We start from the raw sequence: 27850 nt of genomic DNA, 5'->3' as shown, positions 1-27850 counted from the left end.
TCGAGAGGTTGCCGTGGTCTCTGATCGGACCTTATATCGGCGGTGGGCGGATGCCCAAAAAAGGAATAATAAAAAAAAAAAATGAGCGAGTGAATTCGAGGTTTAAGAAGTTGTTGATCGGAGGCTTCGTCGGAGTTTAGTTGGGTTGATTGGTTGATTTGGAAGGAGGGAGGACGCGAGTGCAGCACGAAACGGAGAGGGAGAAAGCTAAAGCTCGCCGCGTGCGCCCGCATTATTTTCTCGACTTCCAAGCAAGGGATCGGTGAGCGAGGCGCTTCGATTCTGGCGGCTGTGGTTTGAATTCAAGCTGCTCTTCGGATCGTCGATTGACAGTTGGTGGTTTCTTCGTCAAACGGCCGTCCGGGGATTTGTTGGTTTCCCCCTTTCACTGCTGCCGCGAACTGCTGCGCCGGCGGCATACGACAACTGGTGACCGCGGTCTCGTCCGGGTACAGTTTTCTTATCCTTCTGGAGGTTTCTCGGGTTTAATTGTTCTTGTTAGGTCTCCTTTTGTGCATGGTTTTGCTGTGATGCCGTGCTAGGGTTTGAGGAAACTAGCTTGTTTGCATATTTTATCTGTCTCTAGTGCTTCGGTTTGATGAACAATAAAGAATGATGGAAAGTCCAGGACTTCATCTGATTTAGATTTAACTGGAATTTTGATGCCGGTCTGTTTCCTGAGTATGAGGCCTTCGTGGCATCGGCCATGCCTATTAGTTTTTCCTGTCCAATTCTGGGGTCATTTATCTGTCGTTCTATCATTTTCTTGCATTATTAGTGGTTATTTACATAAAAGGTTACGATGATAATGTTCAATTAAGCTTCCTTAAAAGGTTGCAATGATAAATTTCAATTAAACTTCAATGTTTTACCGTCTTCAATGATTAGTGAGCTACGCGGATGGGCACTTATGCGCTAAAAGGGCATATGGGATTAATGATATATTTGTTTATTTTCTGTCTTTATGCGTGTTTTGTTACAAAATGTTTTACTTTCCATTCATTTGCAAGAAAAGATTTACTTTTCAGCATTTATTTCTTTTGTTTGCTTAGTGATTTCTTGACCTTTTCTAATTTTTTAATCACTTAGGTCAGTAAGCAGAGGCTTGATGGTTTTAACAAAATGCTTCTGCTGGGCTTTTTCTGGCCAAGCGTCTGAGTGTGATGCTTCCTCAGTGAAATCTTGTGTAGCTTCATCCTGCCTTAGGTTGCGCACTGATTTCTCCAGTTGTTGACAACTATGGTTGCAGCTTGTAAATCGTGAGCATTATTGTACTGAAATCTTTCGGGAGGATGAATACACATGCACATTTGCGTGGGCAGATCTCTAATCAGATGCCTGCCCAAACTAGCTCACAAGTATCTGTCTCATCGCAGCAAATTGGAAACTTAATTGTGCAGCCATTGCAGAACCTCGGACCACGACATATGGATACAGAACTTCAAAATGGTCGTGCTACTATGCAGAGGAATATGTAAGCAAGTCATAATTTTGGAACTTTGCAATTATCTAATAAGTTACCTGTTCATGCTTCACGGAAAACATAATTTGTGCTCATTGTTATTTATTAACCTCATTGACCCAGAATGATGATTGTAACCTAGAATTGCCAATTTGTTGGTGGACAAAGAAGAAAACACTAATTATAAACAAGCCACATATGTGCATTTAATTTCAGATTATATACCTGATCAACCTGCTCTTATGATATTCCTACCTCACTCAAGCTAGATGCATCTTCCATCTATCTAGTTTAACTCTATCGATTGGTTTCACCATTCTCTATATTTGAGTGTTGAGTGTTGACCTTCTCACTTACAACTTTTAAAGTGATCTTATAAAATTAGTCTTTCATTTTAGGAAAAGGACTTTGCTCTCAATTCTTGATCAAATTATGATATTTACATTTGTATATTTTGGATGGTGATATATCATCGTCCGGAGAATTTTCATGGAAACTCCTAATAGGTATGCTGTCTACAACAACAATCATATGAGATAATTTGCACCTTGCATGGGTGGTGCTTTAGTTTGGTAAACTTTGACTCTAGACTTATGTTGAAGATGACTCTTATTTGAGCAGACACGGGGCACAACTTTGCTAAGAGGCATGATTAGGCCATGTCGGCTATTGTGGGTTTGACAAGCATGTCGAAAAACTCCGTCACACGGCTGAGAGCAGGCACACCCGTGGCATGGGTGTGCCTAGATGCTGGCCGTGCTTCATCCGGAGGCATCGGGTTTTACAAGATTTGTGTTATTACTTCGTATTTTTATCCAAAATACCATGTATGTGCTGGACTGTAAAAATATGATCACTGTAACCCTAAAACAGAGAGAGAGAATTCTAATTGGAGTTTTCTTGGCCGTTGTATGGAGTAGACACATCGTTAAACCATGTCAAATTTCTGAGTTCTTGTGTTTTTCTTCTTTTTCTTTTCAATTTCTTCAGGATTGTTGCAGCACAATCACAACAATTGGTATCAGATCGAGGTTCAACATGTCTGAAATCTCTTCTGTGAAATTTGATATTGAAACTGGAAATTTTGGATTATGGCAGAGGATGGTTAAAGATTTGTTGGTGCAATAAGGAATAGTGAAGGCATTAGACGAAAAGAAACCGAAAGCGATGGAGAAGACAAACTAGGAGAAACTATAGGTGAAAGCGGTGCAACAATCAAACTTTGTCTAACAAATGATGTAATGTATCACGTTAGGGACGAAAAATCACTGGTGGCAGTTTGGTAGAAACTGGAAAGACAATACATGTCCAAATCACTGACAAACAAGTTCTATCTTAAGCAGAAATTGTTTGGGCTTAAGATGTCAGAGGGCATAGATCTCACTAACATATCAATATATTTAATTAGATTGTAAGTAATCTAAAATGGGTTGATGTGAAGATCGAAGATGAAGACAGGGGGCTTGATGTGGCGAAGGTTATCTGCCTCCACGTGGACCTGTGAAGTCTACGGTCGTGCCGAGTTGTTAGTCAAGTCAGGGGGTGCGAGGATTATCACAAATCAAGACCGGTCAAAAGTCAAGCTGAGTTGTAAGTCAAGGAGATCGGCTTTGGTCAAGGCGGACCTAAAGCGGGTCTAATGAGGCGCTAAGGCCCTAGCGGGTAGGTTAGCCATGTTTGACCTCTTTAGCTCGTCCACGCTAGACCTCCTCAGCTCATCCATGTCTAACCCCTTCAGCTCGGCCACGCCAGACCTCCTTAGCTCATTCATGTCCGACCCCTTCAGCTCGACCACGCAGAACTCAGCTCATCCACGTCCAACCCCTTCAGCTCGGTCACGATCGACCGGATCGACCCATTCTAGATACCTTCGGATGCAACCACTAGCCCCCTATCGTGGGGAACGTGGATATTGTAATGAGCGGAGGACGTGGAACGACTAGGGGCACGTGGACCTACATGGCAGTCCTACAACTTGAACGTGGGGTTCATGCCCCTTTCTTAAGAAGGTACGAAAGGGAGCTCGCTTCTGTGGGCGTAGGTACGCGCACATACGCATCCCAACTCTAACTCTTCATCTTTTTTTCTCCAACTAGGCCTGTGCTAATTTGAGCATCAGAGTAGTCGCGCCAAGGTCTGCTTTGATCCCATTCTAATATCTCCTGTTGAGTTCTTCAGGTTTGGCGATTGACTCTCTCCTCGGAATCACCCATCTGGTCTTGGCACATCCTTTGGCGGCTTAGTCGTCGACGATCTTTGGCCAGAACAACGTTGATGCTATTGAATTCTCTACCGTCATCTCCTACGTACGATAATTTAATTACGACTCTGATGTGGGGAAAGGAAACTCTCAAGTTAAGGAAGTCACAAGTGTTCTGTTGAATTTTCATTAGTGAAAGAAAGCTAGCAATGAGAATTCGCAAGGTGAAGGGCTTATGGTAAGAGGTAACCAGGAACTTGGTAGGAGCAAGACTCGATATGGGTCAGGCAACAATAATAAGGGTTGATCTAAATTGAGTAAGAAGGAGATCATGTGCTACAAGTGCGGAGTAAAGGGTTACATCAAGAGAGATTGTCCAGAGAAAGAGAAAAAGAAAGCTTATGCAGAGAGTAAACATGGTTCATCGAAGTTTGCAAACATAGTGGAAGAAGAAAATTCAAAGAGCGACGATGGTGATATGCTTTCTGTTTTGCTAGTTCAGAGCAATTGACAGATTCTTGGATCCTGGATTCAACATGTTCTTATCACATGACGCCTAACAAGGATTGGTTCGACACCTATAAGTCAGTTAATTCTGGTTCTTTTCTGATGGGTAACGCTGCATCCTGCAGAGTCATTGGAATAAGGAATGTCAGAATAAATATGTTTGATAGTATGATCATAACATTGTGTGATATTAGACATGTAGTAATAAAAGTCAGTAAAGGTGCTCAGACGGTGATGAAATGACAGAAACTAGCAGGGAACATCTATAAATTGTTAGATACCATAGTTGTAGATGGAACTGCCTTTGTAGAATTTTAATAAGATAATACAATCTCATGGCATATGTGGTTGAGTTATATGGGTGAGTGTAGGATGCTAGAGCTTCATAAAAAAGGTTTTTTGAAGGGCGTCAAAATATGCAAACTTGAATTTTGCAAGTATTGTATTCTTGGAAAACAAAGCAAAATGTAATTTAAGATAGCCACTCACAAGATGGAGGAAATTTTGAAATTCTGGACTATGTTCATACGGATTGAGGGACTGACCAGTGTAGTATCATGTGGACGACATGTGTACTTTGTGAGTTTCATCGACGATTACACTTGGAAAGTCTAGGTTTACTTCATACGCCACAAGTTAGAAACTTTTTCAAAATTCAAGATGTGGAAAACTAAAGTGGAGAATCAAGCTGGAAGGAAAATTAAATGCCTAAGACCACGAATTTTGTAAGCAACATGGTATCAAGAGACACTTCACAGTTCGTCGGACACCACAACAAAATGGTGTAGCAGAAAGAATAAACATGATGACAATCGAGAAAGATCGATGTCTTAGACTGAATGCAAGGCTTGCAAAGAACTTCTAGGTAGAGTGATAGTTTCAGAGGAGGCATGGACAAGAAATCCGATTGATTACACTAGTCTCAGGGTGTTTCGATGTCCAACCTACATGCATATTTCTAGTGAGACAGAGCAAAGCTAGATGCAAAGTCTAGATTTTGTGTTTTTCTGGGTTATCAGTAAGAGTGAAAGACTTTAAGATTTGGGATCCTAAGGCAAATGAGGTGGTGATTAGTGGAAATGTGATTTTTGATAGAAAAACCATGTTACAACGTACTCAAGAGGAAAAGAAAAAGTCATCAGAAAATTGCAGCAACAATAAGGATGTCGTATAGGTGGGGAGCTAGAAACCTATGATGAAGTTAGCTCAAAGCGCACGGAGCATCAGACTATAGTCACATAAAAGACCAGATATATAATCAAACCACCTACTAGATATGGTTTTGAGGACTTGGTTTTTTATACACTTATCACTAGTAGCGGAGACCTTGCAACTTTTCGAGAGGCAATACACAACTTAGAGAATGACAAATGGATGAGTGCTATGATGGAGAAGATAGAGTCTTTGCATAAGAACTAAACGTTGGATCTAGTAAAACTTCTTCGAGGAGAAAGCGCTATAAGATGCAAATGGGTATACAAGAAGAAAGAAGCCATATCAGAAAGTGAAGAAGGAAAATTCAAAACTCGACTGGTAGCAAAGGATTAATCACAGATCAAGGGGATTGACTATGATGAGATATCTTCTCCGGTTAGACATACATCTATCAAGGTGGTGTTGGCTTTGGTATCACATTATGATTTGTAGTTTGAGTAAATGGACGTGAAGACAACTTTTCTTCATTACAATTTGGAAGAACAGATTTATGTCACAACCAGAAGGATTTAGTCAGCCTGAGAAGGAGCAATTAGTTTGTAAATTGAAGAAGTCGATTTATGGGCTAAATCAGTCTCTAAGACAGCGGAAAAAATGTTTTGATTGCTATATGATTCAAAATGGGTACAGAAGATGTGAGTAGGAATGCTGCATTTACGTGAAAAGTCTTGACGATGATTCACTTATCGTCTTGTTTACTATATGTGGATGATATGTTGATTGCTGCGAATAGTATGAAAGAGGTCAACAAGTTAAAGAAGCTTTTAAGCAAGACATTAAGATTTGGGTGTGGATAAGAATATTATTGGGATGGAGATATATAGAGACGGAATCTCAGGTATCTCAGTGCAGTTATATTGAGAAGGTGTTGGACAAATTTAACATGGGTAACGCGAAGTCTGTGAGTACACTTCTAGCGCATCACTTCAAGTTGTACATTGCACAATGCCCAAAGATGGATGAGGAGATCCAAGACATGTCAAAGGTTCTGCATGCCGGTGCATCTGATTGTTTGACGTATGCCATGATTTGCACAAAACCTGATTTGGCGCATGCTTTTAGTATGGTTAACAAGTTTTTTCAAATCTTAGTCGACAACATTAGAATGCAGTTAATGGAATTTTTAGATACTTGAGGAATACTGCAGATTATTACATCGTGTTCAGTAGACAATAGGATGATCCTTCAGTTACAGGATACGTGGATGTAGACTATGTAGGGGATGACAGAAGGTCTACTATAGGGTGTGTTCACTGTGGTGGGATGCTTATTTGTTGGAAATCCATGGTACAACCTATAGTTGAATTGTCTACTATTGAGTTAGAGTACATGGCTGTAGCTGAAGTAGCCAGGGAAGCATTGTGACTTATAGGGTTAGTCAGAGAACCGAGTGTTCAACAAGATGGAGTCGAGTTATATTGTGATAGCTAGAGTGCTATCTATTTGGCAAATAATCAGGTGTATCATGCGAGAACCAACCATATTGATGTGAGGTTTCACAAGATCTGATATCTTCCGGGGAAATATTACTTGAGAAGGTCCACACTTCTAAAAATATTGCAGACATGTTGACAAAGCTTGAACTTGATTCATTTCTCTAGTTGTTAGAGGGGCATATCCTGAACTTGGTATTCCAGGTAGAGGTCTTGGAAGATGCTCGTGTTTCTCTTGAGGGGTGAATATTCACTGTGTTCGGGCCTGTGGGAATAGGCACGCCCATGGCATGGGCATGCCTCCTATCTGTGCTTCATCCAGAGGCGCTAGGTTTTACTGGATTTGGGTTATTACTTGGTATTTTTATCCAAAATACCATGAATGTGTTGGGCTGTATAAATAGGATCATTGTAACCCTAAATACTACAACAACAACAACAACCAAGCCTTTTCCCACTAGGTGGGGTCGGCTATATGAATCCTTTTACGCCATTGAGCCCTATCTCCTATTATATCATCATCTATATTTAAATAAATTTTATTTTGTTTTATTGTTGCTAACCAAGTTTTTTTTGGTCTTCCTCATTTGATATGCATGTTTATCATAGTTTCACATCGCCTAACTGGAACATTTATTAATCATTTAAATACATATTTGTATCATATTAAATGTGTCACTTGGATTTTTTCATAAATAGATATAACCCCGACTTTCTTTCTAATATTCTTATGTCATATCCTGTCCATTCTCATATGTTCGCACATCCACCTTAACATCCTCATATCTCGAAAGCTCATCTTTTGCTAGTGTGCTCGAGCATAGTTGTCAAAAGCGAACGCTTCGCTCACTTAAGCGCAAAGCGACGTGATGTGCAAGCCCTGTGCTTCAGAGACCTCGTGTGCGCTTTTGCACTTTAGAGAAGTCATCTCTCTCTCCCCCCCTCAAATTTTGTAAAAATGATCCTAAATATTTAAATCTCTCGGTTCCGGGCAACTCGCCCTCTCCTATCTTAACAATTGTTTCATTACTTCTAATATTGCTAAACTTAAATTCCATATATTCTGTCTTTAATCTACTGAGCTTAAAACCTTTCCTTTCTAGTTTTCTCTCCAAGATTCTAGCTTAGCATTTACTCCTTCGCGTGTCTCATCTACCAAAATAATATCATCTGCAAACAACATGCACCACGGTACTGTGTCTTGAATGTGCGCAGTGAGTTCGTCCATAATTAGTGTAAAAAGATAGGGACTTAGAGTTGATCCTTGATGTAACCCTATATTTAATGGAAATGTTTCAGTTACTCCGCTTGAAGTCTTTACTCTGGTCGTTACATCCTCATATATATCCTTAATTAATTTAATATATGTTACGCTAACACCCCTCTTTTTTAAAATTCTCCATATAATTTCTCTTGGGATTCTATCATAAGCTTTTTGTAAGTCAATGAATACCATGTGCAGATCTTGTTTTTGCTCCCGATATTTTTCAATTAATTGTCTAAGAAGATGTATAGCTTCTATTGTCGACCTTCCAGGCATGAACCCAAATTAATTTTCTGTCACTGTGGTCTCCTTCCTTAATTTTTTTTATTACTTTTTCCTAAAGTTTCATAGTATGACTCATTAGTTTAATACCCCTATAATTTGCATAATTTTGTACGTCTCCCTTATTCTTATATAAGGGAACTAAAGTACTTATCCTCCATTGATCAGACATTTTTTTTATTTTCAATATTATGATAAATAGTTTTATACCTCTATCGGAATATCATCTGGTCCAATGGCTTTTCCATTGTGCATCTCATTTAAAATTTGTTTTATTTCTGAAGTTTGAATTTTACGATAAAAATTAAAATTTTTATGCTTATTTGACCTAATTAAATTACCTAAGTTAAGTTGGTCACCTAAACCTTCATTAAAAAGTTGATGAAAATATCTCTTCCACCGCTCTTTTATTTCTCCATTGTTTATTAATACCCTATTACATTCATCTTTAATATATTTTATTTGGCTAATATCTCTTGTTTTTCTTTCTCTCACTTTAGATATTCTATAAATGTCTCTTTCCCCTTCTTTTGTATCCAATTTTTGATATAAGCGTTCAAAAGTTTCATTTTTTGCTTCACTCACTGCTTTCTTAGCTTCTTTCTTAGCTATTACACACTTTTGTAAGTTTTTATTATTCTACCAAGTGTATAATAACTTATAGGTTGTTCATTTTTTTCCTTCACTTTCTCTTGTACTTTCTCGTTCTACCATCCAGATTCTTTACTTAGTGGTGTACGTCCTTTTGACTCACTGAGTACGCTCTTGGCTATCATTTTCAACTTTAATATCATATTATCCCATGTCTATTCGAATTGTCATATATTTCTCGTAATACTTGTGCTTCTATCCTCTCCTGAAATATGTTTTGCTTCCTAGATTTAACTTCTACCACTTAATTTTTGGGATTGTGCATATTTTCCTTCTATCGATACTATGTTTGAGGACATATCCAACACTACTAAGGGTGGTTAAGCTTTCTCCAGGGATGACTTTGTAATCTTTACAAATCTTTCTATCATTCTTCCTAACCATAAGAAAGTCAATTTGCGATTTATTATTCACACTTTTGAATGTGACTAAGTGTTCTTCTCTTTTCTTAAAAAACGTATTAGCTAATATAAGGTCATATGCTATCGCAAAATCTAATATATTTTTCCCTTCCTCATTCCTCGTTCCAAACCCATAACTCCCATGTACTATCTCATATTCCTCATTTTTCACTCCGACATGCCTATTTAGATCACCTCCTATTAAAATCATTTCATTTGGTGGAATATTTTGTAATATTTCATCTAAGTCCTCCCAAAATCTTGATTTGGTAACTTCATCTAATCCTACTTGTGGTGCATATACGCTAAATATGTTTATAGTTTCTTTCGCCACTATTACCTTAAGGGCTATAATTCTATCCCCTTTTCTAACTACTCTTATAACTTCATCCTTTAACAAACTATCTACAATAATACCCACTCCATTTCTTGCTTTACTCTTTCCAGTGTACTATAACTTAAAACTCGAGTTCTCTATCATCTTTGCCTTCTCACATGTCCATTTTGTTTCTTGTACACACAAATTGCTAATTTTTTTCCTAATCATCATATCTACTACCTCCATTATCAGTGAGAGTTCCTATGTTCCATGTTCCAAATCTTAGATTATTAGTTTTCCTATCATATTTATTCTTATCTAACCTATGGTGTGAGAACTTTTGCCTATTTAATACTACACCCAAGTTCTCATGGAGATGTAGCGGTCCTTGCTGAGACGTTACAGTCGGACCCTGTAACGCGAACTCTTGCATATTTATCACTACACTCGAGTTCTGGAGATGTAGCGGTCCTTGCCGAGACGTTACAGTCGGACCCTGCAACGAGTTCCTTCCAGGGAACAACCTAACATTAACACAATAGTTTAATTGATTCATTCATTGAATAGTTGTCATAGTTTGACGCTGGCTGGCAACCTAACGCAACCCTCCTCCTTTATCCGGGCTTGGGACCGGCCATGACCGGTCGTCATGGGCGGAGTTTTGTAACCCTAAATCAGAGAGAAAATTCTAATTGGAGTTTTATTGGCCGTTTCGTGGAGTAGTCACCATGTCAAATTTATGTGTTCTCTCTTCTCTTGTTTTTCTTTGTTTTCTTTTTGATTTCTTCACGATTGTTGCGGCACGATTACAACACCTTAGCCCTTATATACCTAACATAAGTGTTATTTATCAAAAATACTAATCGTAATGGAATTTGCCATCTATACTATCACTGTTCTGGTTATTATTCAATGTAAGTTTTGAAGTACACCATGATACCATGATTGACATGTATATTCTCTCCATGCTTAACATGTTGTCTCGCTTCTTCATGGTGTTACCAGGTATACTGTAATATTTTTGTTTCTTAAAGAAATTGACTTAAAATGTGAAGTAATTTTAGTGAGAAGTGAGAGCAACCAATTTACCTTTTCTATCATCTTGCACAGATGCCTGGTCTATTTTTAGTTATCTTACTTTATTTCAGATCATAAAATATCTTTGTGGTGCTATTCAATATTAACTGGACAAGGGTTTCCTCTAAAATATTTCTATTACTATGGCAGTTTATTTGCATTAGGCAGTCTAATCTGTAATTGCACTAGCTTTTGATAATGGAATGAAATTGCAAGATGGTATGATATTACTTTGTTGTATGTTGATTGTGCATGCAATTCAGATAGCTAGAATGTATCGGACTTGACCATTTTGTGCATATATATTAATGCAATTCTAATTTTTAACTTTTCAAATGAAAATGTATTGACTTTTATGATCCATCAAGTAATTGAATATTCTTGGCTTTATTAGTATACAATCTATCAAGACATGGCTCTTAATTTATGATAATCAGACAAATTATTTATCATAACAGATATAATATTCTTCAAAAAAGAAATCAATCAGGTCCTGAGTGGCCCCGCAGGCTACTAGAGGTTGTTAAGCGTATTGAAGATCAAATCTTCAAGGAGATTCCTTCAAAGGTAATTTTATGTTTCTACACACAAGTTCTGTCTCTATGGATTTTTATATAATCCAACTGCTCATTTATCTGATTGTTGGGTTAAAAGGCTTCAATTCTCAAGTTGTTTTATTAACTGTAACAACAGTTTTTCATGCAACAATAGTAGCTGTTCAGTTTTGGTGCTGATGTCTTTCTCAAACCATCTAATGCATAAATTTACTGAACAGGAAGTCTATTTGAATTTAGCAACGGAAGCATCTGAGCAACATCTATACTCCATGGTGAAGAGGGTCCTTTACAACAGTCGATCATCAAATCATATTACATCTTCCTCCTCTGTCAATATGATCCCTACTCCTAGTATTTCAAACAGTGGAAATAACAATACTGGGCATTCAGTTAATTCAGAGCATCCTACATTTTCCACCAGCAAAACCATTGTTGCACCTCAAACTATTTCGAGTTTTGCCAGCTTACCATTAACTGCACATGGTCCAACTGATACCAAAGATAATATATCTTTGAATGCTTCAGATGGTAATTTTCTCTAACATTGTCTTATAATTAAAGTGTTAACATAGTCCTATTCTGTGGATTCATTCTGCTCTGGTGCAGGAACAATTTCTAATGGTTACCAGTATCAATCATCCAACTTTGCTCTAGCTTCAAGTAGTGTAATGTCTTCAATTCCTTCAACTAATGTGCCAAGGCAATTTAGTCAAACAATACCAACAGCAGGATTTAATAGTCAGCAGGCTGTTTCTGCAAATGTTGAATGCTCAAACGGAGGATTATCTAACACTGAATCTAATGTGGCTCCACAGTCTCTCCAACTAAAGAAATATGTTGAAAATCAAAATATCCACACATTACACAATATTGGTGCCCAAATAGGGGCTGGAATGAGGTTGAATGTTCTTCAAAATGGTTCCCCTCGCGGATTATCTAATGGACTTGCTAATGTTGCATTGGGCTTTATTGGGAACAACATACAAATGAGTGCCCCAGCAGCATCTGAGGGTTTCCAAAGTCCAAATCCTTATTCTAGTTCCCCAAAGCCTCTATATCAGAATTTGGATCCGCAATATCATCAACCAAGGATGCCAAGTAATGTTCATGTTCTTACCATAATCAATGCAATTCATGCCTCTAGTTTTATTTTTCATGTAGTTAGTATCCATTTTCCCTTTATTTCATGCTTATTCTTGACTATAATTTGTTATCTTATCACATTGTGAGGATGTAGTTCTGTTTTCTGCAGCACCGATGTCTCAGCAAGGGCTATCTGTTCTGAATGGTAGTTATACAGCGAACATGAGTGATATAACACATTCTCAGACCTTTGATGGACCAGATTCATCTGGTTTATCTTCTAACTTAAATTCTGTTATGGATCAGTCAAGAACAAACCAAGGATTACTAAATCCTCATCCAGGTTTCCATGCACCGCAACGTTCTCTTGATGACAATCCTCAATTGCTTGTTGATCAATCTGTCAAAATGAATCATCAGCAGCCACAGTCTATTGGAGAAAATCTTCTTCAATCACAACACAAGGTGCAACAGTCTCTGCAACAGAAAAATCAAACTCGTGTGCAGATTGTTCAGAATCAACATCAGCTATCCCAAATTCATCAGCAAAGCATGCAGAACCAACTCCAACAACTTATACGAGAGAATGACTCTTTGAGACAGTCCTCATCAACCTCAAGATTTGGTGAGCAATTGATGTCTAATCATATGAATGTCACCTGTTCTAACACATTTTTTCCATCAACAACTCAGCAAGTCCAATCTTCAGATTTACAGACCCATTACCAGCAACATTATTCTGCTGAAGTTCAAGCTCAAGCTAAAAGTGTTAAATTTTTAGATCCTTTGCTTAACTCTAAAGACTTTGATGTTTCAATTTCTGAGGAATGTCGAAAGCTGTTGCATCCACGCCAGCAGCCTGATGGATTTTCTAACAACTTTAGTTGTGTATCTAGTGGATCGCAAGTGGAGGAACTCCTTCAATTTGAGTGTCATCCTCAACCTATTCAGCAACCACAGGTCACAGATAAATCATCACTTCAACAAATCCAGATGGAGCTTCATCAAAGATTGATTGGGCAAAATGAAGCTGAACGCCCTCTTCCCATTCAAGAACTAGATTCCACAAATGAAGAATTTATGAAGCAACAAAATTATTTAAAACAACAAAGATGGCTGTTGTTTCTGCATCACGCTCGCAGGTGTCCCTCAAAAAAAGGAATGTGCGTAGAAGCTAACTGTGTGAAGGCTCAGGAGTTGATTATGCATATGGATGCTTGCAGCAGTGATCTGTGCAAGTTTCCTCGTTGTTTCACATCTAAGAAATTTGTCAAACATATTTGTAACTGTGCAGCAACTGATTGTCCTGTTTGCATTCCTGTCCGTGATCGGATAGCTGAAAATTATAAGGCACATTCACATGTGTTGTCCCAGACATATTTGTTGTCCGAAACAAACAGAGTTGCTGGTGGGATGAAAGCAGAGATAATGCCTACAGAAGATTCTCAGGACAATCAACCAGCATCAAAGCGTATTAAGAGTGAACACATGTCACCTATTTTTCCTAACAGTGAACCTAGCTTGCTCTCTGTCACTCCTGGAAATCATCAATATGATTTCTGGCATGCTCAAGACCCAGATTGCAAACAAACAACTCTGAAGAATTCTGCTAATTCTGATTTCAATGCGAACATGGATGAGCCTTTTGGTTGTGGACATGAAAAATTACCAGTATTTGGCACTATTAAGGAAAGTATAACTTCGAGAGACTGCAAAAAGAATCCTAATGTTTCTATCGATGTTGGCTCTTGCATCCATCAAGAAGATATTGTGGATGATAAATTGTTGAATCGGGCTGCTGTTGAAATCAACCAGGACCACCCAGCTAACCAACTAACCGATCAAGTAACTGGAAAATCAGGGAAGCCAAAGATAAAAGGTGTTTCCTTGATTGAATTGTTCACTCCTGAGCAAATTAAAGAGCATATAATTGGTCTAAGGCGATGGGTTGGCCAGGTTAGGTTTTGACATTGTTGTTTTCTTGTACTTTATGATATCTTCACATAATACTTATGAGATTTCCCATCTTCTTTGATGTCATTTTGTCTGTGTCTTCATCTACCCGGATTTTTGTAACAAATGGCCATCCTAGAGTAGCATTTTCCCTTTATCTTCACTTAATTTTGTCTTCCATCAGTTCAGTTAATAGTATATTACTAATGATTTATGTTTGCATAGAGCTCAATGGATGTATAAGATCCATGTGACTAATTCGAAATGGTTGGAACAAATATGGCTGGATGATGATAATGATGATCATTTCAATTGATAAAGTGCTATTCATTGGAAGTGTAAAATCTACATTGTTGAGTATTTGGTAATTTCATGATGAACCATTCTACATCTATATATCTACATAATGACTTTGATCCGCTTCTTTTGGTTCAAACACAAACAACAGTCCTATTCTACATCTATATATCTGCTTAAACTTTTAGTAATTCAATATTTACTACATCCAGTAATCCTAATATACAATATGGACAATGAATTTGAATCCTGGTGTGCATTTATTTCAAATGAATATTCAGTGAAAACATTCAAATGCCAGTTGGTACCAGTGCGGTATTATAACTGAAGTTTCCTACTTGTGCCCATTCTAGTCATCTGGTTGAGTTTTCTCTCTGATTCGCAATACTGATTCAACCTATCCTGAATAATAAAGCATCCATAGTTCCTTAATCCCTTTATTCCAGCTTTCTATTTCTGCTTCACCAACAAAAATAAAATTAGTTCAATGCTTAATCTGAATTAAAATTTAATGAAAGTATATAAAAGAGTAGGGAATCAAATAAATTTATAACTCAAACGTTTTGGTGTATCCCTTTATAATAAGTTATTGGAAAATCAGGTGTCTTACACCTGACAATCAAATAAGAATCTAGTATCCAACAACAACAACAACAACAACAACCAAGCCTTTTCCCACTAGGTGGGGTCGGCTGTATGAATCCTTTTACGCCATTGAGCCCTATCTCCTATTATATCATCATCTATATTTAAATAAATTTTATCTTGTTTTATTGTTGCTAACCAAGTCGTTTTTGGTCGTCCTCTTCCTCGTTTGATATGCATGTTTATCAGAGTTTCATATCGCCTAACTAGAGCATTTATTGGTCGTCTAAGTACATGCCCGTACCATCTTAAACGTGTCTCTCGGAGTTTGTCTTTAATAGTTGCAACTCCGACTTTCTCTCTAATGCTCTCATTCCTTATTTTGTCCATCTTCGTATGCCCACACATCCACCTTAACATCCTCATCTCTGCAACTCTCATCTTATGCTCATGTGCTCGAGTCATAGCCCAACATTCAGCTCCATATAACATAGCAGGTCTAACTGCGGTTTTATAGAACTTACCTTTAAGTTTAAGAGGTACTTTACGGTCACATAAAACACCCGCCGCTCCCCTCCATTTCACCCATCCTGCTTGTATTCTATGTAAGACATCTCTCTCAATCCCTCCATCATTTTGTAAAAATGATCCTAAATATTTAAATCTCTCGGTTCCGGGCAACTCGTTCTCTCCTATCTTAACAATTGTTTCATTACTTCTAATATTGCTAAACTTAAATTCCATATATTCTGTCTTTAATCTACTAAGCTTAAAACCTTTCCCTTCTAGTGTTTCCCTCCAAGATGCTAGCTTAGCATTTACTCCTTCACGTGTCTCATCTACCAAAATAATATCATCTGTAAACAACATGCACCACGGTACTGTGTCTTGAATGTGCGCAGTGAGTTCGTCCATAATTAGTGTAAAAAGATAGGGACTTAGGGTTGATCCTTGATGTAACCCTATATTTATTGGAAATGCTTCAGTTACTCCGCTTGAAGTCTTTACTCTGGTCGTTACATCCTCATACATATCCTTAATTAGGTCAATATATGTTACGCTAACACCTCTTTTTTCTAAAATTCTCCATATAATTTCTCTTGGGACTCTATCATAAGCTTTTTCTAAGTCAATGAATACCATGTGTAGATCTTGTTTTTGCTCCCGATATTTTTCAATTAATTATAGCTTTTATTATCGACCTTTAGAGCATAAATCCAAATTAATTTTCACTCAACTTGGTCTCCTTAATTTTTTCAATCACTTTTTCCAAAAATTTTATCATGACTCATTATCTTAATCCATCTTCTTTGTTTTTATAAGGAGAGCTAGAGTACTTACCCTCTTCTAATTATCATGCATTTTCTTCGTTTTTTAATATCAGATTGAATAACTTCATAAGATATTCATTACACTACTTTCTTAGTCACTTTCATACCTCTATTGAAATATCATCTCATCCGATCATTTTTCATTTTGCGTCTTATTTAACTCAATTCTACTATTGAAATTTAAGTTTCTACACTCTCTCTGACCTACTTAAATTTTCTAAACTAAGGTAGTCACCTAATCTTTCATTAAAAAGTTGATAAAAATACATCTTTCATCTCTCTTTTATTTCCTCATCCTCCGCTAGTATCCTATTGGATTCATTTTTAGTGCATCTTACTTGAATAAGATCTCTTGTTTTCCTTTCTCTCACTTTAGCTATTCTATAAATGTCTCTTTCCTCTTCTTTTGTATCCAATTTTTGATATAAGCGTTCAAAAGTTTCATTTTTTGCTTCACTCACTGCTTTCTTAGCTTCTTTCTTGGCTATTGTATATTTTTTTAAGTTTTCCTCGTTCTTACAAATATATAATTCCTTATAAGCTATTCGTTTTTTCCTTCACTTTCTTTTGTACTTTCTCATTCCACCACCAAGATTCTTTACTTAGTGGTGCATGTCCCTTTGACTCACCGAGTACACTCTTAGCTACTATTTTCAACTTTGATACCATCTCATCCTATGTTGTATTAGAGTCATCGTATATTTCACCTAATGCTTGTACTTCTACCTTCTCCTTAAATATATTTTGTTTCCCATCCTTTAACTTCCACCACTTAATTCTAGGCATTGTATATATTTTCTTTCTATTGATACTATGTTTGAGGCGTATATCCAACACTACTACCCTATGTTGGGTAGTTAAGCTTTCTCCAGGGATGACTTTGCAATCTTTACAAATCTTTCTATCTTTCTTTCTAACCATAAGAGTCAATTTGCGATTTATTATTCACACTTTTGAATGTGACTAAGTGTTCTTCTCTTTTCTTAAAAAACGTATTAGCTAATATAAGGTCATATGCTATCGCAAAATCTAATATATTTTTCCCTTCCTCATTCCTCGTTCCAAACCCATAACTCCCATGTACTCTCTCATATTCCTCATTTTTCACTCCGACATGCCCATTTAGATCACCTCCTATTAAAATCATTTCATTTGGTGGAATATTTTGTAATATTTCATCTAAGTCCTCCCAAAACCTTGATTTGGTAGCTTCATCTAATCCTACTTGTGGTGCATATACGCTAATTATGTTCGTTTCTTTTGCCACTATTATCTTAAGGGCTATAATTCTATCCTCTTTTCTAACTACTCCTACAACTTCATCCTTTAACAAACTATCTACAATGATACCCACTCCATTTCTTGCTTTACTCTTTCCAGTGTACCATAACTTAAAAATCTGAGTTCTCTATCATTTTTGCCTTCTCGCCTATCCATTTTGTCTCTTGTACACACAAAATACTAATTTTTCTCCTAATCATCATATCTACTACCTCCATTGATTTACCAGTGAGAGTTCCTATATTCCATGTTCCAAATCTTAGATTATTAGTTTTCCTATCATATTTGTTCCTATATTCCATGTTCTTATCTTAGATTACTAGTATCCAAGCCTGAGCAAATTCTGAAGAAACAATGAACTATTGATATTAGTAAACAAGGTTGTTACAGCTTGTGGAATTAGTGTTCCTTAAACTATTTTATCTCATAGGCAGAAGATTAAACAAATTTATTTGGACCACTTAATGCTGCAGTTAATTCCAACATATCACACTGGCATGCTCAGTCATAAGTGGAGTAATCTCAGTCTCTATCTTTGGTAAAAGGCAGGTTTCTTAACACTTATGGTGAAAAAATGGGAATTTCGGGGCATTAAATATGTCTACATTTCTTCGTGATAGTTTGACAAGCATTTTCCTATTGATCTAGAGAGCCAACAATGTTGCTGCAACTTAGAATGGCACAGGAAAATACAAATCCAATTTGTGTGTTTACTTTGTAGATTCTCATTAGTGGCACACCATTTCTTAGACTGAATAATCTAAATATTTCACCTTTTTTTTAATCAAAACACAGGAATGATATTCTTGGGGGCTTAATATATTTCAGCACTTTACATGTTTTTTTCCCCTTAAGACTCAAACATGGAAGTTGATAAACTTTAATGCAGTGATGACATATATTTAAATACTTGAGCAAAACAACAATGATGATCTAATGATTATGCAGATCATTGCAATATCACATAATAGCTATTCTAAACAAACCTGGGATGGGCTGTGAAGGACGCCTGGGGTGAGTATAATCACCTTTTTGTTATGATAGTCTAAAAAATCTCAATAGGGGCAGGGATCAATTCCCGATGGACGCATGCTCTCGGGAAAAAAAATTTCCTTCCACCCGCTAGTCACTTGGCGGTCGGCTATAAGCTGACCCCATGATTTACCTTCCTTTACATAACTTAGGACGAGCCGTGAGGGAGTCTGGGATGAGCGTAATCACCTTTCTACAATAGTTTAAACAAACTCATTTTGATTGTTTACCACATATGGCTGCAGACCATATTTAAATGAATATGGGAAGTAACACACATTGTACTTTTTTATCAATTAAATTCATGTTTTGCAAGGATGTACTTTTTTGCCTGATACATAGTTCTTTTCCAATCATTAGTTGTTTTGGTTTCGTTTTTTTCTTAGAGTAAGGCCAAAGCCGAGAAGAATCAAGCAATGGAGCGCTCAATGACTGAGAATTCTTGCCAGCTTTGTGCAGTGGAAAAACTCACTTTTGAACCGCCTCCAATATATTGTTCCTTGTGTGGTGCTCGACTAAAGAAAAATGCACTGTATTATACAGTTGGCAGTGGTGATGCACGCCAATACTTTTGCATCCCATGCTATAATGATGCTCGAGGTGACACTATAGAAGCTGAAGGATCTATATTTGCAAAATCAAAGCTTGAAAAGAAGAGAAATGATGAGGAAACAGAAGAATGGGTAAATTTGTTTGTTCCCTTTAATTGTCTTTGCTGTTCTTTTTCAAGTCTTTAATCCTTTCATGTAAAACACTTACATTTGCCATTGTCCTGTTGTAGTGGGTGCAATGTGATAAATGTGAAACTTGGCAACATCAAATATGTGCACTATTCAATGGTCGAAGGAATGATGGAGAAGCAGAATATACTTGCCCTAATTGTTATGTGGAGGAAATAGAGAGAGGTGAACGCAAGCCCTTACCTCAGAGTTCAGTTCTTGGTGCAAAGGATTTACCCAGTACTATACTCAGTGATCATATAGAACAAAGGCTTTTTAGACGTCTAAAACAGGAGAGACAAGAAAGAGCCAAGCAGCAGGGAAAATATTTTGATGAGGTGAGTGGGTTAATTTTTGATTTTAGACAAAAATCATAGTTGGATCTGAATTTCTAAATTATTTGAAAGTTATTGTGGGCAGTACATCCAAAACTTTTTTTTATATGTGTTTTAGTGGAAGTTGGCATATGGTCCTGAAGAAATGGCCCTTTGAACAGACAACATCAATTGATTATTAGATGGTGACATGGTGACTCTGGATGAGAGTTATATTTGACCAGCAGAGTTCTTTCTTTCCTGAGAATGTTCTCAGTTTAATCTTTTGAAAGGGAGCCTTGGCGCAACTTTAAAGTTGTTGCTTTGTGACCAAAAGGTCACGGGTTCGAATCCTGAAAGCAATTCTTGCAAAAAGCAAGGTAAGGCTGTTTACAATGGATCCTTCCCTAGGACCCCGCGTAACGGGAGCTTCGTGCACCGGACTGCCCTTTATAGTTGGTAGACTTGCTGCAGTCTTATTTTGTGCAATACTGCAACTTTTGGAGCTTCTAGTATGTTATTGTATCGTACCTTTGTTAGTATGATATCTGACACATGATTAGATCAGAAACAATAGCCAAACTTTAGAGAAGCTTTCTGAAAGAGTTATGTTAAGAAAGTGCCCCCTGTTGGCAATCAAACACTTTTTGGACCGAAATTAGTATGACATATATTTACGTATTGGGCAAAATGATTTTTATGGAATTCTTAGTGTCTAAATCATGCAATAACATCTCTAACCAAACCATGAACTTTCCAATTTCTAATGACAAGTGTTTGGCCTTGATTGGTGATAGTAATTTTGCACTTCATGGGCCTTGATAAACTCCCTCTTTCATCTACTAGAAGTCTAGAAGTTTGTAATTTTCATCATATTAGATCTAAGTTTATTCCACATCATATCCCAATCAAAGTTTCTCCTTTTGTGCAGCATGGTACTTATGGTTTTGCAAATTGTATAGCACTAATTCTCTAATCTTCTCTTGCACAAAACATATTTTTTTATTATGTTTTTTTTTTAAAAAAAACAGTGGATTCTTCCTAATAAAATACAACCTAAGGAGATTATGTTCGATCTGTATGGTAGTAGCTTCAATGTGAAGATTGTCATTGAAAGGCTATGTGGTGAAGGTTGTTACCTATGGCACGGAGGATGGGCCGGTGCTAAAGGTGACAATTTGTGTCTTAGAAGAGTCAAGCTAGTTTGCATTTTGCAATACCTAAAAATGGCATGTTTGGCCTATTTAACCTAATTATCAATAATAATATATCTGCATATACAATTGAGACGAACAATCTCACAACCAAAACTCACAGAGAACTCAATTTTCATAGTAAAGGACTTATTTATTATCATATCGAGGGTTATCCATACCTTCTTTCTCTATTAATTTGCCAATAAATTGTTTTCTTTTGGCTTTAGTACTTGCACTTCCCTTTACAATGCTAACTCCCTATGGAAGCACTGAAAGGTACATGGCTCATGGAGGGAATTTCTAGATATAGATAATGTTTGGATCAGATTAACATCCTCAAATTGCTCTGGTGATAGTTTTTTGAAATCCAACAACAAATGCTAGAGTTACCTTCTCTAGCGGTGCATGTGACTGAACCACTTGACACCTATGCCATAGATCTTGACCTAGATATATCTATCTCCCCATTCAATGGAGTCAAGTTTTTATTTGTGGAGAATATTGCAACTTAAAAATTTGTTACAAAAACTTCATAAGTGTTTTTTTTTTTTAAAAAAAATCCTCTTAGGAAATTAAGTGATGCAATAACAAATCAACCTCTTGAATTACATAAAAGATTGGAAGTAAATTGATGAAACATAATAATCCCAATAAACTAGTATTAAATCAAAAGATGCTCATTAAACTACAACCAAATTAAGAGGTATTCCTACAAAATCAATTTTTTTATAGCTAAGTGGTAAAGCACTTAGGGGAACAAAGAAGAGGACCAGTGTTCGAATCTCAATAAGGATGAATATTCTGAAGGTTGGTTTCTAAGTGTGCACAAGATTTGCTTCAGATTTATCCGGTAAGCGAACTGGGAGGAAAGTCGTGTCTATATCTAGGATTATTAGTTGGATGAAGCCCGAGCACTTGGAATATAAAAAACTAAAATAGCACAATTACTAAAATCAATTGCAAATTATTCTTGATTTGCATTATTAAGTTTTTTTTACATCAGTATTTTAATTGATAATTTTCTTATTTAGGATTGTAGGGTAATTTTGGTATAAGTTTATTTAGGACATGTTTTTGAATTGGTTTATTTCTTTATTTTTCGTTGAAAAAAATGACCCCGGTCAACCCTATTGACTAGAGTTGTCAGACGGGCTGACCCATGGCAAGGCTGGTTAGCCCATGGTGGATCGGCCATTTGGTTGGGCCAGCCCGTCGTCTTGGCGGGTTGGGAAATCCCCAACCCAACCGAACTAATGGCGGGTTGCGGGTTAGGTGGACCAACCCACGAGCTTACCAAAAATTAAAATAAAATAAAAAAGCATGTGGTAGGCATGGGTTGGCCTCCGAGTTACTCATCCAGTGAAGAGAAATGTTCAATTCATGAAGTAAAATGAATTTAACACATTACTCAGGAAAGCCTATCAAAGTAAGTTAAGAAAGCTTACCATGAAGATGGTTATAAACCAATCTAGAAGTCCCAAATTCCAATTGCATCAATGCACTGCAAAAGAGTAGAGCTCTAGTTCTAATGAACACGAGAGAAGTGTCAATGGACCTCAACGATTGTTCAAGGTGCATGAGTGACTGCAACATTTTCTCAACCCGCAAGCCAACTTAAACCTGCCTCAGGCTGACCCACGAGGGTCACGGCTAGGCGGGTCGACCTACCTGATCCACCTTTAAATGGGTTGATAAAATTTCAGCCCAATCCGTTAACTCAACGAACCTAATCCAAATTGACAGCTCTACTGTTGACTCATCTATTAACAATAAAATCTTCTCCATTGAGGAAATTTATTTTTACCTTATTTGTTTCTAGCGACCTTAATGAATTGGGTTTTGATGGAGCATAAATATATTATTATATTGAATTAAAATTAAATATAAAATTTATATTAATTGCAAATGAGTTATAAACAATTATTTTAATTCCTTTCATTTAACATGTCTGTTTTTGGTAGCTTGAATATACTTCTCATAATTGATATTCAGGTGCCTGGGGCCGAGAAGCTAGTAGTTAGAGTTGTTTCATCAGTTGACAAAAAATTGGATGTAAAGCAGCGATTTCTAGAAATATTTCAGGAGGAAAATTATCCTAGAGAATTTCAATATAAATCCAAGGTACAAAAGCTAACTAGTTGAACACTGAATTTTCTTCTTTTTTTTTCTCATTCTAAGGAAGTGTTTAAATCAGTTTCAAGTAAAAACAATAGATTAAGCATATGATTGAAGTTGAAAATTTTAAGCTAGTTTGTGTTTTTTTTCCAGGCCATACTGTTATTTCAGAAGATAGAAGGGGTAGAAGTATGCCTCTTTGGCATGTATGTTCAAGAATTTGGTTCTGATTGCCCTTTCCCAAATCAGCGCCGTGTCTATCTTTCTTACTTAGACTCTGTCAAGTACTTCAGGCCTGAAATCAAAACAGTGACTGGAGAAGCTCTACGAACATTTGTTTATCATGAAATTCTGGTACACTACTCATTTTTGCATCAATTCCTTTCTCTTTATTCTAAAAACAAATTTATAGATTCACTATTTCAAGTATTTGTGAGCCGTGACATTTATTATGGTTCTGCAGATTGGATATCTTGAATATTGCAAGAAACGAGGATTTACCAGCTGTTACATTTGGGCTTGTCCTCCTTTAAAGGGAGAAGACTACATATTGTACTGCCATCCTGAGATTCAGAAGACACCCAAATCTGACAAACTGAGGGAGTGGTAAAGCTCGGAGTCATTCCAGGCTCCAGCTATTCTTTCCTTCCGGTTCTTATAGCTGCACTATATTGTTTATTTATTTTGACGTTTTTTAGGTACTTATCCATGCTTCAAAAAGCTGCCAAGGAGAATATTGTTGTTGACCTGACTAATTTGTATGATCATTTCTTCGTAACCACGGGGGAGTGCAAGGCCAAAGTAACTGCAGCACGTTTGCCATATTTTGACGGAGATTATTGGCCTGGTGCTGCTGAAGATATGATCAATCAACTTCGTCAAGAGGAAGATAGTAGAAAACAGATGAAGAAAGGCAAAACCAAAATGACACTTACAAAAAGGGCTTTGAAAGCTGCTGGTCATACTGATCTATCTGGAAACACCTCTAAGGATGTTTTGTTGATGCAAAAGGTATTCTTTTCTTCTTAGCCAGGTGTTCCACCACTTTGGCTAGTGGTGGCTGCAGAATTTTCAATTCAGAACTCATCTTATATTATTATTCTTTTTTTAAAAAAAATTATAATCTTTCTAGTTGGCAAAGTCTAATTGATCACCAATCTTTGCTTATTTCTTCATGAATTATTTCCATTGGAATAGATGGGATCCTCTGTCCCATTTTCTTGTGTCCCTGTGTCCCATTCATTGATCGGATGGACCACATCAGATCATACATCCTTGAGATCTGATATGATCTGATGTAATCCGTTCGATCAATGAATGGGACACGGGGACAAAGTGGGACAGAGGATCCCATCTCCCATTAGAAAGTCTATGCATCCAGTTTTAAATGTATTTTATCTTTACACAGCTTGGAGAAACTATATCCCCTATGAAAGAAGATTTTATAATGGTTCACTTGCAGCATGCTTGCACACATTGTTGCATCCTAATGGTGTCTGGGACACGATGGGTTTGCAATCAATGCAAGAATTTTCAACTTTGTGACAAGTAAGTTCATTTCTAAAGGAAACAATCTTATGTCTTTTTGGACAAGTAGCATTTATGTGATCACAATCAAAGGAAAAAAAAATGCAAAACAAGTGGCCTAAACATAAGGAGATGGAACATTGGAACTGGTCTAGATTTTAGAATATATAATCTATACATAGATATGTGTACTTGAATATGTGTGTTCATGTGTGCGATATAAGCTAAGAAGAGTATGTCTGTTGAGTATATGTAACTAGGATGGTTTGGCAGAGACTTTTCGTCTAATGTGGACAAGCAATTTCCTTATCAGTTAGTACTGTTGTCTTCTGATGCAATTTTTTATGCAAAAATTTATAATAGAAAAATTAAAATAACAAAGTGTATTACATATTGCAACCATTGTATGAAAGCCAGCAGAGTTTAAGGAGTCTTACTGTTCATCTTTCAAACTCATTATGTTCATTAAGATATGTTATTCTTGTTTCTTTTACCTTTTTCTACTAGTTTGTGCTGGAACTTGTTTCAATACTTGTGAAATTGTGTATTTTCTGTTATGTGATGACTATGTGATCTCATGTACAATGTTATATTTTCAAAAAGGAAGCCGATCTCCAAGGTTCATATGCATTTTCCCCATGAAACATGTAGTATTTTCATAAAAGGTTTGAAAGACCTTTCTTTTGGAGAAAGGGGGAAAGGAAAGGACAAGGAACTTGCTTGCACATTATTCTATGTTGCAAGTTGCAACATGCATCAGTTTTGATACTTGGACTCTTCATCTACCCCTTTGTACATATGTCTGACACTGATACTATGAGTCAACACCTAACATATCTATTGATCACTTGTGAAGATTTATAACAACAACAATAATAATAATTTTGTACTTGTAACATTATCTTTCAATTGCTGTGGTTAGAATCAATTCCAGTGGGAAAAATGAAATTGAACTTTTTGAATCTGCACTTAACATCCATCCACAGTTTGTAAAGCAGCCACAAATGTTGGATCAGGGGCTGATTGGTTACTAATGGCTTGCAGGTGTTATGAAGCTGAAGGAAAGGTCGATCAAAGGGAAAGACATCCTACTAATAGTAGGGAAAAGCATATGTTACATCCAGTGAGTTCTTTTAATAGAAGACATTTTCAGTGTTTCAGCATTATCTTTATTTTGTATGGGTTCACTTATCATCAGCCTGCATCCTTACATGTCTTAGTATTTGCACTTATATTTCTTGTTGCCAAAATCGTGACCATTAACACCTACATACCACATAGGTTGAAATTTATGATGTTGCTGATGATACAAAGGATAAAGATGAGATTCTAGAAAGTGAATTTTTTGACACTAGGCAAGCATTTCTGAGTCTTTGTCAAGGAAATCACTATCAGTATGATACTCTACGCCGTGCTAAGCATTCGTCAATGATGATCTTATATCACCTCCATAATCCTACTGCACCTGCATTTGTGACCACATGCCATGTTTGCCGTCGTGATATTGAAGCTGGTCAGGGCTGGCGCTGTGAAACTTGTCCAGATTTTGATGTATGCAATGCTTGCTATCAGAAAGGTGGCGTTCACCATCCTCATACTTTGACTAATCATCCAACAAATGTTGAACGTGATGCACAAAACAAAGAAGCTCGAGCAAAGCGAGTCTCGCAGGTACTTTTGGAGTTTTCCCTAAAACCTTAGGTGAAATTGAGTTATAATGGTGAGCATGTCTCATTATATTCTTGTTTATTACCAATAATGTGGCAAATGTGCAGCATAATATTATTTTCATAGTTATAGCCACATATGCTTTTATGTTTTCCGCAAGTGCTAATAGCGATATACTATCCTTTTTTCTAAAAAAATGGAAGCAACAGTTAAACTATGACTTTATGTTTGGCATTCTAATTCCAGCATACAAATTTTTTTTTATGACTATCCACCATGCTCATTGCCACGTTTTGTACATTTTCAGTAATGCAAGACAGACTGCTCACAAGTTTTCAGCAACCAACTAAAATTTTGCTCATAATTGGTCGTTAGTAAATATCATCCTGACTGAATTTCTTCTATTTTGCAGCTTCGGAAAATGCTTGATCTTTTGGTCCATGCTTCGCAGTGTCGATCTCCACAGTGCCAATATCCAAACTGCCGGAAAGTTAAGGGCCTTTTCCGTCATGGTATTCAATGCAAGATACGTGCTTCAGGTGGGTGTGTTTTATGTAAGAGGATGTGGTATCTCCTGCATGTCCATGCTCGTGCATGTAAAGAATCAGCATGCAGTGTACCTCGATGCAGGTACACTCTCATTACTAGTATTATTCTGACTTGATGTTGCCAATTCAACAAAGCCAAAAATAATAATAATAAAAACTTTTCCTTACCTTTCCAGGGATCTGAGAGAACACTTTAGAAGATTGCAACAGCAATCCGATTCCCGGCGTAGGGCTGCAGTAATGGAGATGGTGAGACAGCGTGCTGCTGAGGTTGCTGCAAACTCGGGATGACACACTGTATATAGAGGATTTTGTCGACTAGTTGATTATATTTCATTCGATTTCTTGAATCATGCCATATGACACGACTAAACCAGTCAGTGGGGGGTTTTGGCAACTGAGTCAGAGTGACTAAACAATGGCACGAAGTGATCAGCTCATACTAAGTGAATCTCCCGCTTCACCTGCTGTATCTGCTGCAAAAAGTCCAGCGCAGTGCTAACATATTCTGTCGACATCTAAACTGCCTGAGATGCTCCATCGATTCAACTTACAGCATTTAGTTCATCGTCAATGGTTTGTGGTTGTATTATAGATGTAGTTCGTCTTTGCTAGTTCCCAATTAGTCATATCAAGTTTCTAAATTTTGAGTGTTTAGAGAAAGAATGAAGATGGATGGTTCTTGCACTGGTTCGTGCCCGTCCCTTTTGTACAATGTATATATACTGCTTGAAAAATGAAAATAAGAGAAATCTCGTCCTCCTTTACACTATGTTTGGCTTGCAAATTGAACTAATTAATTTTGGATTAATAAATGAATAGACTAGTTTGTT

The 27850-nt window shown here is 37.0% G+C and overlaps 1 protein-coding gene across 2 annotated transcripts; it reads left to right on the top strand.

Moving 5' to 3' along the window:
• LOC122052962 (probable histone acetyltransferase HAC-like 1) lies at window positions 1-27789 on the top strand. 2 transcript variants are annotated; one of them, XM_042614744.1, is made up of 17 exons: window positions 1-449; window positions 1095-1474; window positions 11270-11378; window positions 11587-11896; window positions 11975-12466; window positions 12621-14407; window positions 19317-19613; window positions 19712-19987; window positions 23152-23280; window positions 23428-23628; window positions 23738-23880; window positions 23973-24285; window positions 24683-24822; window positions 25846-25924; window positions 26083-26472; window positions 26882-27099; window positions 27194-27789. In XM_042614744.1, the coding sequence occupies exons 2-17, from the start codon at window positions 1293-1295 to the stop codon at window positions 27306-27308; spliced, it is 5181 nt and encodes a 1726-aa protein (XP_042470678.1). In that variant the 5' UTR covers window positions 1-449; window positions 1095-1292; the 3' UTR covers window positions 27309-27789. The 2 variants fall into 2 exon arrangements, with proteins under 2 accessions (XP_042470678.1, XP_042470677.1); XM_042614743.1 differs by having other exon boundaries at window positions 1090-1474.
• The last annotated feature ends 61 nt before the right edge of the window (window positions 27790-27850 follow it).

This window comes from Zingiber officinale, chromosome 3A (assembly GCF_018446385.1).
Source record: "Zingiber officinale cultivar Zhangliang chromosome 3A, Zo_v1.1, whole genome shotgun sequence".
In the NCBI taxonomy this organism is placed as follows: domain Eukaryota; kingdom Viridiplantae; phylum Streptophyta; class Magnoliopsida; order Zingiberales; family Zingiberaceae; genus Zingiber; species Zingiber officinale.
The sequence above is the reverse complement of the archived record's forward strand: the minus strand, read 5'-3'. Positions and strand labels throughout refer to the sequence as shown.